We start from the raw sequence: 19,125 nt of genomic DNA on the forward strand, positions 1-19,125 counted from the left end.
GTATGTGTGGTTTGTTCGCCGAAATTACCATGGGGTTGTCAAAGAGAAGGGTAGGAAGACTGAAGGCTGGGGGGAAGAAAGAGAAGTAAGGGGCCGATAGGGTAGATGGCCCCTGCAGTCAGTGGGGCATGCCCATGCCCCCACCAGAGGGAAAGGGGGATGGCAGGAGGAGGAGAAGACAGCGAGCCATCTCCCCCCCCCTTGCCAAGGAATAGGAGTGAAAGCAGGCTGGTCAAGGTTACCAGCCCAGATCGCCATATGGCTAGGTGGCAGCAATGTGCTGCAGCCATTTCTCTGAGCCCTTGCATGGTAGTCTTGGTGTCTTGATCAGGTTGTCTTGCAGGATGAGGTTGTCTAATCGGGTTGTCACAGTGTGATTTCTATTTTTATATTATTATTTTTTTTTTAGTTAGTCACTTCCAGGTCAGGTCCAGTTACCTTATTCATGTCATGTTCATGTATTGAATGAAATTGTCACGTCAGGTGGATACGTCTGTGGGTTGTCATCGAGATTGTGACTTCAGGTAGACTCAGTTGTGAGGTTTAATTCCTTGGTTGTTTCACCCTGGTGTCAGTTCATCATCTGGGAAGGTTTCCGTGGTTGTGTAGACTTTCTGCTGGTCTGCACGGCATGGTTGTTTACTGCAGTGGTTGAGCTGTGGGAGCGTCCTTCCCCTTGTGAAGAGGTCCTGGGCCAGCTGCGCGAATGCCTTGTATGTGTCAACTTCAGTTATGGCGAGGTCTTCTTGATTACGGAGGTTAAGCTGTGTTCTAGTAATGAACCTGCAATAGAGGTCCTCATATAGTGGGCAAGTGTACATAAGGTGCTCCCACGTTTCATGTTCACCACAGAGGCAAAACGGCGTATCACTCAGTCCAAATCCTTGTAGTTTGTCTCTAATGGCCCCGTGTCCCGTCAGCAGGTAGGTAGTGTAGAGTCCTGGTGAGAGCCACGGTGGATAATTCGTGTATACCAACCGTATGTTGGGTAAAAATTTTCTAGTTATTGCACCTTTGCTGGAGATCTCCCAGCGGGCCTGCCAAGTTTGTTGGAGGTAAGCGGAGAGACGGTTCCTTTCTACTTTGGCATCATTTGACAGATCTATGGTGTAGTCGAGGCATGTTGCCGTTCTACCTTCGGTCAGTTGATAGAGTAGCCCATGCTTAACAATCTCCAGGTCCAGAGGGAGGGATCCCGTTAGGGCCTGGAGTGCGGGGTACTTACAGTGTTATATGCTCTCGAGATGGTAATGAGTATATGTCTCTGCGTAGTCTCCAATTTTTGCCAGTTAACTTCAGTGGTAGCCTTGCGATACCATATTCCAGCAGCATATGTAATCGCTGGCAGGAAAATGGCAGAGAAAGGTGGTGGATGAACGTGACCGTCAACGTCTGTCTCGCATTATTTCAGCCAATGCGAGACAGACGTTGCGGCATTGGCACAAATCGCCGCCGACTTCAACGAGGGAGGTGCCAGAAACGTCTCCACCAAGACCATCAGGCGATCATTAGCCGAAATAGGTTATGGGAGCCGCCGACCCACTAGAGTCCCATTGCTAACACCACAAAAAAGGACTCTACTCCTCAACTGGGCGAAAGAACATCGGCACTGGACCTTGGATGATTGGAGACCGGTGTCCTGGTCCGATAAGTCCCGTTTCTGCGTATCTAGCTGAAACCGCATGAAGCTATGTACAATCAACTGTTCATGCAGGTGGACGGTTGGTAAGGGTCTGTGGCGTGTTCAACTGGCACGCGTTGGGACCTCTGATACGTCTAGACGCATCTCTGAACGGTCCAGGTTACCTGTCCATCCTTGCAGACCATCTGCATCCTTTCATGGTCATCGTGCACCCACAGGGCAATGACTCTTCCAGCAGGACAATGCGCCTCCCCACAGAGCTGTGATGACTATAAATGGTTCAAAGATCATTCCGCAGAATTTATCACCATGGAATGGGCTCCCTGTTCACCGGACATGAATCCTTTGGAGCATGGGATGCTGTGGAAAGGTCCGTTCGAGCTTTGGATCCTCCACCAAGGAATGCGACGGAATAATGGACAGCGGTGCAGCAAACATGGATGGAAATACCTGTGGAACGCTTTCATGAACTAGTGGACTCAATACCTCGCCGTGTGACTTCCCTTATCCGAGCGAAAGGTGGGCCTACCCGTTACGAGGTAGATATTCCATGATTTCTGTTCACTCAGTGTAGTTTAATCTGTTTTTATGGCCAGCAGAATTTAAACTGCATGGATAATGCAATGTTTTTAATTCTTACAGCAGAACAAACTTGCGTTTGCAACGAGGCGCCTTGATATTGCACTACTTTCAAGCAGATGACCTCTCCAAAAAGATTATTTGGACATTGGTTTAAAAGATGAGACTGTTATGACAGCCTGTTTCAGGACTAACAGGTCCCTCATTAGATGGTAGGTGGTTTATAGTAATAATACGCAGAAAAAAACATTTGTAAATTAGTTACCCGATGTGAGCTGCCGTGCGGTTTTTGAAAGTAGCGCAATACCAGGGTAACTCGTTACAAAGGTAAGTGTGTTTCCCTGTGAGAATTAAGACTATGCAATTTAAATCCTGCTGACCGCAAAAACAGATAAAGACAAAATTATTGTTTACAAATGTAAATGAGTTCATTTGTTTATGCTTAATACTTATCGAACGTGCTTTTCTAAAACCTCTCAACCCCAGACAAGTTTAAAATCCGGCATCTCCCAAACCCCGAGGGTGCCGCATTTTTCCGTGTTAATATTCTAGGATCAATATCTAATTCTTAATTCCTAAAAAAAAAGCGCATTATGCAAAGAATGAGGCCTTGCCGCAACTTATTAATCGTTTAATAATCTTTAATGAAGACTAATTACCATCCAGTCAACAGTCATTTACTTACGACTTATTTTAATGATGCCAATTTATATTATCGTCACAGCACCAAATCATTTGATATCTAAAAGAAGAAAGTGCTTGCAGGTGGTAATTTATTTTATGCAGATTGTAATTCCGTGCAAGTTTTGCGATAATTCATAACTTTCTGTTGCAGAACACATGGACAAATCGATACCATCACCATTAAACAACTCATCAACTTCCTTAATGAGGTAAGTGAACCTCCATTTGCTGTTTAAAAATAGTTACCACAAGCGTCCTTTATTGCGAATAATATCTGTGATAACCTTAAAATGGACATTTTCTTCTCTACTGGTGAATGAATTAAATTAGAAGAGTTGGTAGCAGTAAATATCAGTTACTTTAATAAATGGACTGATATTTACTTGAATAAAGATTACAATGTGATACTGAGATGGCAAACCCCATAGATATTTCGAAATCTTACTTTCAAGATAACTTTTCTTACAGATAATTGGATAAATTAGAGTAGGGTTCAGGTTCCTTCGGGATTTTCAAATTCGAGCTCAGTGAAAATCACTTTAAATCTGTTGACACAGGTGCAGATAAAATCTGAATAAAGAATTTAGGAATTGTGGAATTTTTTCTTTCCGTGCTTTAACGAGAGGGGCATCATTGTGCCGAAGACACAATTGATTTCTCGTTAATGATGTTCTTAAAGCTTGAGCACTAATGAACTAGTTTTCCACCCATTAGATTATTGGTTAGGCCACATAAAGCAAGATCCTCCACTAATTTTGCCAAAGAAGAGCAATTTAACTTTACAGAAAAGCTATTAATGTGGACATGATTGAAAAATAGCTAGTGGAACCTTTCTGTGCACCTCAACTAATGATTACAGCGCTACCTGGCAAAAAAAAAAGATAAAATTCGACCATAATAAAGAATTACTTATATCTATGATAGCTATTGGGATGATGATGATGTAATTCAATTAGTCTCTTAATCTAAATGAAATTATTTGTTAAACTAAAAGTAGTTATTCATCCTAATCCCCCTCGGCGTACATTAATCTTAACAGTTTTTTCGTAATCAGTTATACAGCAGTTGACTTACTTTCCGGAATTTGCAAATTCCAGATAATTTCCAGATTCCAACATGTATTGTTGTTGTTATTGTTGTATGGCTCTTCGACGATTTTCTGTTAACTGTAAGGAAAATCCCAGTTTCCGGGAGAAAAAAAAAACCATGCTACACTCGCCTGAGACCGACTAACTGAACCACGTTGTGAAAAAGCGCATAAAAATTCCTCTCGTCACCGATGGGACTCGAACTCAGGTCTTTTCCACCCGCTGTGGGGAGGACGGCGATTCTACCAACTGTGGTACCCACGAGGGCAACACCGCCTTCATGGTAAGTACCCATTACTCTGATGTTGGAGAGATGGTATCACATTCCTCGTTGTCTCCAGATGAAATAACGACTTGAATCTGTTTCTAGGCCAAAACGGAACTCAGCCCATTTTTTTCATGCCTCCACCAAGTCTCGTTCATGGCACCAGTTTTGATGAGCTCTGCGGTGGTTGGGATTAATGGAATACATAGCACTGGCTTCCTTGCGTAGAATTCACTTGAATTGAGCCTTCTTAACATAGTCCGGTTGGAAATGTTTTTACCTGTGGCCACGGCTACCTCAAGAAACAGTTGATGACGGGACATGTAGGGTTCCGTCTTGCTGTTAGAGTCAGATAGCGGTTTGTGCTGGTTGACGTAGCTCTCAGGCGACCTTGAGGCGCCTCCGTAGCCAGGTGGGAAGGAGCAGTAGTGCGTAGCACACACACTTCTTGATTAGACCGGGGTTCGAGCCCGTCATCACCAAATACGGAGGATGCGGAAAGGTCAGGGAATGATCACCGCATATCCCGGAGCAATATGGCCTTAGTTGCTAATGCCCCTAAAAACCAAATAACTAACTAACTAACGGGCGACCTTGGCCAGCTCTTCTTCTAATAGTTCCTGTCTCTTGAAACTGCTTCCATAGTGCCAAGACGACACTGCGTGACACTTTAAGCCAACGTGTCGCCTACGACTGCTCGGTTTCAAGTCATCCAATGGGCCGCCCATCTCAAAGAATCATCTAAACGACGATGACTGATAGGCATGAATAATTTGCACAATGTGCAGCTCTGTAAGGTAGTAGGTCGATTTCTATTGGATACTCGGAATTTTCATTGCCTGTTACATCAAATATTCGCTTTCGGCAACATTGTTCACTATAAATTATACATAAAACACATTTTATTCTGTTAATTATGTTGAGCAGCTTATTTAACTTTAGTGTGCTATAGATGTCTTCACTACTGGACATTCGGCGGGACGTTGTAATGTAAAGGAAATAGTTTTTTCTCGTTATGCAAGGAGCGGACACTCTTATCAGGAATGTTCATGACGTCCTTCGTCGCATTCTGTTCGAAGTACTTTGTGTCAATCGTTCGGGAAGAGGACACAGACTTTTTGGTTTTTCCTTTAGGATGCATGGACTTACTGATGATCGCTGTTGCTTCAAGCTCTGATCGGAATTTGTTTTCCTCCTCTACTTCTTTCTTCTTCTACTCTCTCTTTTCTCTTTCCTGTTTATGCTGTTCTTTTCTTTTTTTATTTGGTATTATCAGTACGCAGATAGTGGATCTCTGGCCACCGATGGTAATCACCTAGTGGCTTTGATATCTGTACAGTATTGTAAATAGGTGGGCCGGGTTGCCAGGAAACCTGACTGGGACCGCTTAGTTTAATGAATAAATTAATTTTTTTTTTTTTTTTTATTTCAGATTCCGAAATTTATTTTAATCTTTCCTATCGTATTTCCTTTAAATTAATTTCTAAATATCGTGTGTTTTGCCCATTTGAGATAATATCTTTATCAGAAAGGCAGCAAAGTATAATCTCCACAACAGGTCGTATAACTACAGCCGTCTTTTATTGTTTTGTTTTCAGAGGCAACGGGATCCCAGACTGAATGAAATCTTGTATCCCTTCTATGACGAGAAGAGGGCCCGAGAAATCGTTCTAGCCTACGAACCCAATGAAGAACTCGCTAAAGAAGGTAAAGATGTTGTGATTCGTATCTTTTATTTATGCCTTTTGTTTTTGTTCAAAAAACCGTCATATAAACTTGAATTACAGGAAACTCTGAGCCAAAGAGAGAGAGAAATGATTTTACAGTATCAAACACGAATATAAAGAGAAAATTTGTTCTTCGTGGCATTCCAAAGGATGGATTGCGCTTGCTGATGCCCTCTGAACTTCGCCTTGAAAACGCTACTTGATGATTGATCACCATCAGTTTCCTCCATCTTTTGCGAAAAACGAGGTAACCCATGACGATAGCGCTACAGTTTGAGAAATCAATTCCTGAAAAGAATATTTCCAAAGAATAATGTATTTATAAAAGCTTCTTGATCTACTACAACAAGTTTTTCTTTAAATTAGGTTAAATACAAAGTGCGTCAAAAAAGTAAATAAGGCAAAATATGGATATGGAAAATATTCCCCAGGGGAATGAATTCACTTGTTGCAGCTGTCATGAATGCTTTGGAAGGACTTGGAAAATTCGTCTGCTGTGATGGTATTTAGGTCTGCTGTCACATTCTACTAAATATCACAAATGCTATCGATTCGGCGGCCTTTGGTCTCAGGACCATACTGGAAATGTCAACTCTTGTCCCCAGTAATAATGCCGTTGAGAAAAGCCAGGTTCGCTGTTAGCTGTTTGCTCAAAATCTTTGCAAGCATTCAGTCGTCTGTTTTTCTTCATCGCGGAAACAGCGTGGAACAAACTTTGCGCAATTTTTTTTTTTTCCAGGTCTGTGATAATTTTGGGCTTTATCGATTCCCTTATTCACATTTAACTATTTCTTCTCTACGAATGTATAATGGAGCATATTTACGCATATTTACATGTTTTCGCCTGTAACTCTGAACAGCTGGAACTAAAAATTGTGTGCGAACTATATCAAACTGAATTTTTACTTGTATCATTAACATTTGTTAGAACTGTTTAAAAATTTATATCGCTGCAAAAATGTTAGTTTTTAAAAGTAATCTGGTTACTTTCGTTAATGTGACGAGTTGTGGACATCCACAGGCATCTCGCTCCTTAGTTTCTAGAATCACAGGGGAACTGAGCATTTTAAACCGCCTGCAACGAAAGACGGTGCTTCCAGTTCTTTAGAAAATATACGGAGCATCGTCATGTACACCGGTAAAAACAATCACTGAGCAATCTATTGGACAATCCACCCTATCGATATTCATTGGGTTGCAGTGAAGGCACACGTTCACGGACTGACATTCAGATGTAAATAAATAATTACGTTCTCCATCAAATACAGGCACGCGACCCCTTCATATCATATGCGGTATCGATATATGATGTGGCTCATCATATATCGATTTTTTTTTTTTTTTTTTTTTGTTGGCGCATCGGCTTCTGTGGCCATAATGCACCTCCCAAGGTTTTTGCAGTATTTTGATCCAAGCCCGAGGCGGGATTCGAACCCGCGACCTTTGGGTTGCCAGGCAGGCACTTTACCCACCCGGCTAGCCCGGTCGGCTCATATATCGATACCGCATGGCTTAGGATGTGGCAAAGTATTATCAACAAGTTGTGGAATCGGTTCAAAAAAAAAAAAACAAACAGATCGCTCTCTCTCCCTCTCTCGTGAAAATCGGGAAATTAAAAGCCGCTCACCTACCTGTACATTTTTCTTCGACGACAAGGACACGAATGTCAGCCCAAACTATCCGAAATCGTCTGAATAAATATGGACTATGCGAGATCGATGACGTGTGCTCCATTGTGTGTCCAAGAATCTGGACACTCAAACATCATAATTGGACTGATGATGAAAAACAGTTCCGTGTGCTCTTCACAGATGAGTCCAGGTAGAGGTTGTCATTTGATTTTCGTTGAGTCCTAGTGTGCCGAAAGCGAAGAACCCGAAACAACCTTGTGTACATACAGAAATTTCGGTGGAGGAGGATTGCTGGTATGGGGCGACCATAGCCTCTGTGGTCATATACTCGTAGATCTGTAAATCAGGAACAGGAAGCTGACTGAACGCAGGTATAAAGATAAGATCCTGCGACCCATGAGCCTCCCCTATGCTGGTGCTGTAGGCGAAGAGTTCGTGTTAAGGACGACAACATTCAACCCCATATGGCACAGCTGATCAGTAATGTGTTGGAAGTTGAGGGTATCTTCCCTATGGATTGGTCTGCCTACTCCCCGACCTGTTTCCAATTGAGCACATGTGGGACGACTAGGAAGATGTATTGCATCAACTCGTCCCGACTATCTGTGACACTTAATCTTCTGAAAATAACGCTTACAAAGAGTCGCGACTGATTTCGTCACAACTCATTTTCATACCTTCATTTTTATCGATGCATGCAGGTGCGAAACATGTTTGGCAGCTGGTGGGTCACATGCCACCCGCAATAAACCATTACTGTTCACTTTGGAGTTGCTTTGAATGTTTCCGGCGTACACTGATCCGAACTTCAACTATATCATAACGAGGTACGCGTTATCATATTTTCACAAACATCGTTTGCACGTGCTGTGATTCCTCGGTTTGTTTTTATCAGTATCTTCTTCTTACGTATCTTCCAAAATGAGACTTTTGTAGACACAAGAAATCAATAAATGTAAATGAATACAATAAAAATCTAAAAATAAAGCTGCGCAACATGATTCCTTCCATCAACCAGTAATTGTTGTGCGTGGACATCTTTTTTTCCCTCCTCACTGATGTTTGGTTACGTAAAATGAATTCAGAGCTAAAAAATTTCGAACTTGAGGGCAATTACTCATCGGAATTACTTTCTCCTCTAGTAAAATAGGTCAGAGAAGGCTAATAATTGTTCGTGTCACGCGAAGTACGTTTGCGTGATTTATTTCTGTTTTTAATTAAGAGAATTTCAAACGTTGTTCAGTAGTTGAATTTGTTAGATGAAGTCCGACTTTTTTTATTGTTTTCTCTCGCGTTAAGTTTTCCAAACTATATATAAAAGATGTGTATGGAGGGGAGAAGATAAAAATTGATAAAAGCATGTCTGAGAATTCCAATTTCCTGTAATCAATACAGCCGCGCTAGAAGGAAAATGAATTCAGCTATTTAGAGCTTTTTAAAGTAATCTTTGCAATATTAACGCAATATTAATCTTTGCAATAATGCCAACTTTTCAGAAAAAATGAGCCAAGATGGCTTCACCCGGTATTTGATGTCGGACGAAAATGCCCCTGTGTTTTTGGACCGCCTGGATATTTATATGGATATGGACCAATCCCTAGCCCACTATTACATCAACTCCTCTCACAATACTTACCTCTCGGGAAGGCAGTTCGGTGGCAAATCCTCGGTAGAAATGTATCGACAAGTATTGCTGGCTGGGTGTAGGTAAGCCTTCAACTAAACTGCATTTATTATTTTAAAAAATGTGTATTTTGATTTCTTATTCAAATTTAACATGCAAAGAATAACCTTATTGATCATTCATTTTACATCCATACGGTTACTGGGTATTATTAAGTTGCTTTGGAAAAAGATGCGCTGAATTGGTCAGTCGGAGGCAATGAGAATTATTTTCTGAAACATTTCCCATTCAGCATCTCCCACTGAATTGAACTGATAACGAACCCCATTCACTGATCCTAATCCTTTTGGTTATTTCCGGGAATTTCCTAAAGCTAGAGATTGCCGTATTAAAACGTTTCTTTCTCATACGAATAAAGAACCATACTTCGTACGTTTTACTGGCATCTACATTCGACATTGTACGTTTATTATTTGAAAAATAAACGCCTTGAAAATATTTCCATATTTTTCCGTTGAACCTGTGGATATGTGCTGATTATGAAATCAAATGAATTTTAGCCCACATCTCTAGTTCGAAATTTCAAAACTGGAAAATCTCAAAATCTGGAACGCTAGAGTACATGAATTTGCTGAACTTAGCTTAGCTGAAATTCGCTTAGCTATTGAGTTCTGCGTTGCTACTTTGCTAGTGATAATTGCTGTAGTAGCGGGGAAAGTGAAAATTAAAATTAGCCTGTCCCGATTGTTAACTTCTTCATCTTGTCTGAATAGGCAGTTAAGTTTTTGTTAGTTCTCTGATGTCTTAATTCCTTAATAGTCAAAACTCTTTGGAAAAAAACCCTTCGTGTATTTATAGATTTAAATTAATTCTCTGTTCGAATTACTTTGTAATTTATGCAGTTAATCGAAGTTTATAGAATTTAAACAAAAGAAGCTTTGGTAGCTAGTGCAGTTGAGCCAATTTCTTCCAGATGTGTCGAACTTGATTGCTGGGATGGAAAAGGAGAAGATGACGAGCCAATCATCACTCACGGAAAAGCCATGTGCACCGATATTTTATTTAAGGTGAGTTTTGTTTGAATGAGGGCGCGGGTCTTGTTGATTTGCCGTGTATTTTAATAATGTTGAGTACTCTAAATGTATATGCAATCGGATTCGGAATGGACCGTTATAGACGAGGGTAAGGGGAAATAGCAAAAACATGCGGAAACATCAATGTCAGTACCTCCCCAAGCTACGAGAGTGGTTCAATAAAGAATCGCCCTCATACTTACACATATCGCAGAGTCATGATATTTTGTGTGTAGCATCATACATATCTCTGTACTGAAGGTGTAAAATTTCAGCCCTGTGTCTTCATTTGTTTTTCTCTTACAGGGCTGAACGTGTGACGAAGTAGCATCGTGGACAAAGTTGAAGCCAGAGCTGTAATCCGGTATCTGTTCTTGAAGGGGAAATCTCCTAAAGAAATCTACGAGGAGATGACTGCTGTATACAAGGATGAAGCCCCATCCTATGGCATTGGGAAGCACTGGCATAGACAATTTAGGTGTGGTCGGACATCGGTAGAATCTGAGCCCATTCCAGGTCGTCCCCCCATTCAGCCATTGATGACAGCACGATCAGAAAAGTGGAGTCGTTAATCATGGAAGATCGCCGAATATCTGTGCGTGAATTGTCCCAGGAGGTGAACATTGGTGTGGGCTCTGTTGGAACAGCCCTTCATGACTAACTCCATTAACGGAAATTGAGTGCGAGATGGATTCCCCGATTATTGACTGGTTTCCAGAAGGCTGATCGACAACAGAAATCACAAGAGTTAGCCCTGTGCCAAAAAAATGAGGAAGACTTTTTCTCTTGTCTAATCACTCAGGATGAAAGTTGGATACATCATTTCGACCCTGAAAGTAAAAAGCAGTCCATGGAATGGCGACATCATTCCCCTCCCCCCCCCCCTCCAAGAAAGCAAGGGTTCAAGCGTCAGCAGGAAAGGTCTTCTGACAGTGTATTGGGATGAGAAAGGCGTAATAATGACTGATTACCTGCCGAAAGATAGAACAATTAGAGGTGCTTATTATGCCAACTTACTCACAAAATTACGGACGAAAATAAAAACATGTAGGCGTGGCATGCTGTCCAAAGGTGTGAGAATGCTTCAAGACAATGTTCACACTTCTGAAATTGTAACAACACAAGCAGCCACTTGTGGATATGAAATACTGCCCCATCCAGCCTACTCATCCGATCTTGCACCATCGGACGTCTTGTTTCCTTCCCTCAAATAATTTCTTCCGGGGACCCACTTCCCCGACGACGAGACACTCATTTCTGCAACGGAGTCATGGTTCAAAGACCAACTTCGCCACTTCTACACAAAAACGGCATCCATCGATGGGAAAAATGTGTAAATGTGCACGGTGGCTATGTAGAGAAGGACTAAAACCTGTGCCAAGAATCAACAGGCTAGCACCTCTGCAGCTAGCTCAGGGCAATTCTTTATTGAACCACCCTCGTATTGTGTACAGTGCAGTGGATCTGTGCTGTTTCACTTTGTTGAAAAGTCTCGGTCCCAAAATGGAGAAATATTCTTCGTCAGGGTAGAAAGGACTTAAACCGTTCTTACTGTATCCAAGTTAGTCGGTCTCCAGCTAAACTTTTTTTTTATTTATTTATTATGATAACCTCGAACACGAAATTATAAGAATCTATGATACTTTAGTACCGTGAAATGGTTAAGGAGATAGAAGATACTTGTTGACATCAGACTTGAATTTCTGTAGGTTGTAATTTTCTAGAAATACACATGAAGGGAGGTTGTTCCAGAGAATAGAAGTAGAAGGGATAAATGAGAAAAAGAAATACTGTCGATGATTAAAAGGATCACGTGGGACTCCATACACTTAGTGTACCACGACGACTAATCTGAATAATTTTAATAATCATTTATTTTTCTGAACATTTGCTTTTTTAATTTTTATCTGATTACCTTTCAAATGCACTGCGCACATATTGTGCACTCGTACTGGCGGAGGATGCTCACTGGCATCTTCGGAACGAAGAGCGAAGGATAATTGTACGTACTTATACACTCGGTTTATCACTGAATTATGACCACGCCATCGTGGTCATAATTCAGTGACAACCGAGAACTAGGTCGCATAGCTCGCAGTATAAAAAGCCGAACAGCTTCGTAAACTAGGGCAGTGGTAATTTGTATCTGGTCGTGCAAGTCAAAGTGATAAAATAGCAGTTATGGGACGTAGTAAAGATATCACGGAGTTTCAAAAGGGCATGATTGTGGGAGCTCGTAAGTCGGGGGTTTCCATATCGGAAATAGCATGTTTTGTTGGTTGCCCTTCCCCACTGTGGTTAAGGTATACAAAGAATGATGTCCAACGGGTTAAACCACCTCCCGCCTACAGAACTGTAAAGGATTTCGCAAGTTGGATGTGCGTGGTGAGCGAAGGGTGCAGCACGTTGTACGGCCTCAACGGCAGGTCACTGTGCTACAGTTGACACCGCAAAACAATATGGGGAATGCAAGAACAATATCCAAAATGACGCACACTCAGACGTATAGGGTTCCACAGCACATGACCCAGGAGAGACGTCCTCTCCTCACCTCTGATCATCGTCGACGGCGAATGCTGCGGTATCAACAACTTCCTAGTTGGACGACTAGAAACATGTACTCGAATGAGACCAAATATCTCTGCAAGACCCCGAAAGACGCCTTTGTGTGGGGCGCAAGCAACAACCAAGAAATAGGTGTCAGGATTGTCCTACATACCCCACTCTAATCCCCACAGAAGAAGACGACTGCTGGGAAATTGAACTTTCAAATTTTTATTTTACTGCATTTTATTTTACTGTATCGCGGTCATTCCAGGATGCAGACGATACCATTGTGCTACCGCGCAGACTGGTGAGGTCTGGGGTAGTGCGCATAGTGTTAGGGTCAGGCGCCACCTGTGGTTTCCCATATCTGCGCCGTATGTACGCTGTGAAGAAATACAGTAGAAATATATATATATATATATATATATATATATATATATATATTTTATATATATATTTTATATATAAAAATAAATTAAAATAAAAATAAATATAGATGGAGAAGTTATTAAACACAAAATGCCGAGCCTAGTTGAATCAAAAAAGAAAAAAAGAATGTTAAGAACCTATATAAAATTAAGTAGAATTAAATCTGAATTAATGCCGAATTAACAGGCCAATCATATGTACAAAAGCTGAAAGAAAAAGAGGGGAGGGTAATAGAGATAAAAATTATAAAATAAAAATTAAAATTATAAAATGAAAATTAAAGAATTAAAAATTAAAAATTAAAAATTGGTACATAGATCAGGTATTTCATCAGGGGGCTACACCTGATCATGTACCAAACACTGTGTTTCTATGCAAACTCATGCTGATGGAGAAGCTGTAGAAATGAAATGGATATAAAAAAATGAAATAGATAAAAAAATAATTAAATGGATATAAAAATAATTTTTAAAATTTTTTTAAATTTTTTAAAACTCCAGAAACATGAGTGAGGTAGCCCCAACGCAGTGTATTTAGATTAATAAATTATGTAACGTAGTGTATTTAGAAATAAATTGAGTCGATAGTATGTAAGAACGCAAACGCAGTGTGTTTAGTAAATTAAGTGTGTAAGAACTTAAGTTTAAATCAAAAGTATGTAAGTTAAATAATAATGAATAACAAGATAACAAGAAAGCGGTATAGAAAAAGGAAGCAATGCAAGGTAGGGGAGGGAAAAGAAGTTAAAAATATAGAGGCGTAGATAGTGAGAATAAGAAAAGTGAGAATGTCCGAATCACCCTCGTATTACACTAATAGTTCAACGGACGGAAAAACGAAGATCAGAAAGTAGAAAGATGTAAAGAGAAGGAAAAGAGTTTAAAGGATACTAGGCAAGCTGGGTGTGTAAGTACCCAACCTCATAGAGAGGGCCTTGGCTATGAGAGTGTTAGTAGAAGTGGAAATTAATACCGCTAGCTTGTAGTGTATATTTTGAGTGATAGATATGAAATATAATAAAAAATATGAAGAGGAGAAAAATTAAATACCTATGATATTTGGCAGAAATAAGTTGAATGAAATATAATCAAGAAATGAAGATACAAATTTGCGATCATGATTAATAAGATACAATTATGCGAATATGATTAATAAGAATGGAATGTACACAGAGGGAAAACTATGACAACGATGGTGGAGTTGCTCAGAAGAGAAGAACTGTGGGCGCCCTCTGTGGTTAAAATAGAGAAAATAAGATTGGACATAAATAAATACTGATATTAAATTACGAAAAATGAAAAGAAAAACTTAGGAAGTGAAAGAACACGGACATCGTTCTAATAGAAGTCATAATGTGTGATCACTTTCCAAGCAGTGGAAATACCACCATTCAAATGTACAACTATACAGGTATCGAATTAACCCTAATCAAGGTGGAGCAAGGTGAAACCAAATTTTTCTTTAATGAAATCAGAGAGATTTTTTTATAATAAAATTTAAAAAATTAATGGGAATGTCATTATTGCGAAGTTTGGTATAAAGATCATTTAAAGCACCAGCGAAAAGTGATTGATTGCTACTAATATTAGCCAAACGGGTAATTTGTGTGTAGATTATATTTTTATGAACCTTAATCGAAATGTTCGAGTTCCAATTTGTTAAATAGATAATATTAAAATTAAATTCGCTTCTTTTGTCGAATAGTTCCAAATTGTGACGAAGAGGAGGACTATTTAGAGTAATACTTAAATCTAGAAAATTTGCATGTTGGTTGCCAAGGTTTTCTTTATTGAGAGTGAGTTCAGTTGGATATATGGATTTAGCAATATTTTCAAAATGAATGTTGAGAATAAGAATGTCATCAACATAGCGGAATGCATAAAAATTCAGGTTCGGATTGTTATGCATATATAGATGTTCGTAATAATGAAGAAACAGATTAGCTACTATGCTAGAAATTTGTGAACCCATGGGAACTCCTATGGATTGTTTATAAGCATATTTACCATCGTAGATAAAATTGTTTAGAATACAGAGGTTGATATAGTTATTCCAAGTAACCTCATCTGTTGGTATAATGTTTTTGTATTTGAGGAACAATTGATGAAGTACATTAACAATCAAGTGATGCGGTAAGGAGGTAAATAAGTTGGTGAAGTCATATGCTTCAATACTAAATATGTATTGGAATTGGAATTAAAAATTTTGATGATACTGTGGTTATTGTTAATGATCCAAGTGGAAGGGATATTGATAAGAATGGTAGTTAACAATTTGAAAAATTGTTTACCTGGATGATAACAGCCACTTTTTTTGGCACTAGTGATGAATCTGAAGCCAACTGGATGTTTATGGAATTTGGCTATCATATACAAGAAAGGCAAAGTAGAATTGCGAATTTTGGTATGCAATTTTTTATGCAAGGCTATAATTTTTTTGATGATTGTATTGATGCCGAGATTACAGCGTAAAAAGGTGGAGCTACTTTCTACTTCCTTTTAGAGGGTGGTGTAATAAAATTGCTTGTAAAAGATAGCAAAGTTATTAGAAGCCTTATCTACCGGAGTGATAATAAATTTTTGTTGTAAATCTGAGATGGCTTTTTTCAGGTTAAAGTACTTGATATGCGAATTATTGTAAAGGTAGTAAGTTTTAGAAATAATTTTTTTAATGTCCTGAAATGTAACATTTATCCAATTATAAAAAGCTTCGTGGGGTATTGTATATTTATATGCTAACTTGTTGCAAAAATTCAAGATATTCAGATAAATATCTTTATATATATTATTGAGGTTGGCCTTATGGACTGGTCTGAATTTAAAACCTTTTTCCATAGCGGACTTTAGTGGAATGTTGTTAATAATGTCCAGGTTACCAGTAATAATATGTTTATGATGTTGATCAACGTAAGGAGCATATATGGGATCATCACAATGACATGGAAGATCTAAAGCTTGTAAGTTGCCTAAATTAGTAGCTAGAGTTTTATAATTACAAATTTTGAGTCCAATAGGAGATTCATATTTGAAGCAGTGATGGATCTTGAACTTGAAATTATTATAAAATGGGAGAAAATTATTACGATTATTAAGTAAATAATGCCAAGGAATTTTATCGAACCAACTGTGAATAAATTTAATAGTACAGTATTCATTACTGTATGTAGTAATGCGACCTAGTCTAAAGAGAGAGATATCTAAAATAATATGCTTAAGTTGAATATTTTTACATTTAAAATTGCTAATAAATAAAGTTAAGGCTTTTAGTATAGAGTTTTTGATATTAAAGAGAAAAAGAGAAATGTTGTGTACATCGAGTATGGTATTGTCCCAGGAGATACCCTGTATATATATATATGTATATATATATATATATATATATATTATTCTTTAGTAATATGATAATTTATGTTGTATTTTACTTTTAATATACTTTTATAGTGGTTTTTCTTTAAATTATTTCTAGATTTTTCTGTTGTCCCGGTAGCTGTTTTAGCAATGCCCGGGTACGAACAGAGTACATATTATTATTTTATCTTTCTATTGTAGTTTATTGTGTTTATTTTCTTAATTACGGGTGTTTTCTACTCATAGGTATTATGGTTAATACATTACTGGTCTTTAAGCTAGCCTAAACTCGGTTATCTTAAATGCCCAGGGCCTATTCATTTATTATTTTTCAACTTGTTACGTATTGCTAAAGAAATTGTCATATTAATTATAGATGAAAAACTGTAGCAATACTACTTTATGACAAAATGATAAAATATTAAACATTTTTATACATTTATTGTATTACATCTTTATACATATTTGTATTACATCACATGGTCGTCAATCCCCTACTTCATCGGGGGCTTTGAGCGGATTGACGGTCCATTCGATGTAATGCATTACTTACTTACCCGTTTCTGTTTGTATCTATCACAGCTTTGCTATTTTGTCCGATACTGAATTCTAAGTTTCTTTTAAATTCCCATGTTTGTCCCTTTCCCATTGCTATTAGTTAAATAGGTATTATTTATTATAAATTTATTATGAACCGAATTAATATCCCATAATTTCTACAGCAACTGTGATAGAATACACAAAGCCCAACGGGTGAGTTTTTTAAAAAATTACAATAACTTTACTTACTTGATGTGTATAAGTGGAGGTCGTAGTGTCGAATCAGGAAAGTTTCCCATCCTACTTGATGTGTTTCGGTGGAGGTCGTCGAGTCGAAAAAGGAATGTTTCGCACCCTTAACTTGTTTTATAGATGGCTATTTTTATGGCTTTGTCGCTTTAGCGTTTCCCTGTGTTCCGATGGTGTTTTGGCGGAAGTCCCCGAACTTCAGGCCAAGGTCTATTATGGTGGTTTTGTGGCAGGTTAAATGAATTTATTTAGTTGTGTATTTACAATATTTTGACATTTATTTTATGTCTCACCTCGGACAGTGCCGGTACCGCTTTTCCAAGGCGTAACAGCACTTGTTTGTCCAGAGGCAAAACTATATACATATATACAGCCTCTTACTATGGGAGAGGGGGGGGGTTTAATTTTGGCAATAGGTTGTAGTGCAGTCAGGCGACGAGCCTCGCCTGAGTGCAATAAACCTAGTAAATAAGGGGATACTCTTCTGAGTAATTACTATTATATTTTTAGTTGGCTTTTGATAAAAGTATATGGGTCTACATTGGGATGGTGTTTTCTAATATTTGCGTATATGGCAGTTCTTACGTGATATCTACTGTATTGTTTGGGAATTTTGTTTCTATCCAGCGTTATAATGAGTTTTTTAATGGCTATAATATAGCCATTAAAACTGGCTTTTATAACGCTGGCTATAATATAGCCAGCGTTATAATGAGTTTTTTAATGGCTATAATATAGCCATTAAAAAACTCATTATAACGCTGGATAGAAACAAAATTCCCAAACAATACAGTAGATATCACGTAAGAACTGCCATATACGCAAATATTAGAAAACACCATCCCAATGTAGACCCATATACTTTTATCAAAAGCCAACTAAAAATATAATAGTAATTACTCAGAAGAGTATCCCCTTATTTACTAGGTTTATTGCACTCAGGCGAGGCTCGTCGCCTGACTGCACTACAACCTATTGCCAAAATTAAACCCCCCCCTCTCCCATAGTAAGAGGCTGTATATATGTATATAGTTTTGCCTCTGGACAAACAAGTGCTGTTACGCCTTGGAAAAGCGGTACCGGCACTGTCCGAGGTGAGACATAAAATAAATGTCAAAATATTGTAAATACACAACTAAATAAATTCATTTAACCTGCCACAAAACCACCATAATAGACCTTGGCCTGAAGTTCGGGGACTTCCGCCAAAACACCATCGGAACACAGGGAAACGCTAAAGCGACAAAGCCATAAAAATAGCCATCTATAAAACAAGTTAAGGGTGCGAAACATTCCTTTTTCGACTCGACGACCTCCACCGAAACACATCAAGTAGGATGGGAAACTTTCCTGATTCGACACTACGACCTCCACTTATACACATCAAGTAAGTAAAGTTATTGTAATTTTTTAAAAAACTCACCCGTTGGGCTTTGTGTATTCTATCACAGTTGCTGTAGAAATTATGGGATATTAATTCGGTTCATAATAAATTTATAATAAATAATACCTATTTAACTAATAGCAATGGGAAAGGGACAAAAATGGGAATTTAAAAGAAACTTAGAATTCAGTATCGGACAAAATAGCAAAGCTGTGATAGATACAAACAGAAACGGGTAAGTAAGTAATGCATTACATCGAATGGACCGTCAATCCGCTCAAAGCCCCCGATGAAGTAGGGGATTGACGACCATGTG

At 38.7% G+C, this 19,125-nt stretch overlaps 1 protein-coding gene across 1 annotated transcript in view; it reads left to right on the forward strand.

Moving 5' to 3' along the window:
* The window catches only part of LOC150084837 (1-phosphatidylinositol 4,5-bisphosphate phosphodiesterase-like), a 314,913-nt gene that overhangs the window by 185,707 nt on the left and 110,081 nt on the right, over positions 1 to 19,125 (forward strand). The window contains exons 10-13 of the mRNA XM_090376641.1: positions 3,057 to 3,114; positions 5,857 to 5,965; positions 9,113 to 9,323; positions 10,214 to 10,307. Of these exons, the coding sequence (XP_090232767.1) occupies positions 3,057 to 3,114; positions 5,857 to 5,965; positions 9,113 to 9,323; positions 10,214 to 10,307 (472 nt within the window). The remainder of the gene's footprint in view (positions 1 to 3,056; positions 3,115 to 5,856; positions 5,966 to 9,112; positions 9,324 to 10,213; positions 10,308 to 19,125) is intronic.

This window comes from Mastigoproctus giganteus, chromosome 6, assembly GCF_048544385.1.
Source record: "Mastigoproctus giganteus isolate SK-2022 chromosome 6, ASM4854438v1, whole genome shotgun sequence".
Classification (NCBI taxonomy): Eukaryota; Metazoa; Arthropoda; class Arachnida; order Uropygi; family Thelyphonidae; genus Mastigoproctus; species Mastigoproctus giganteus.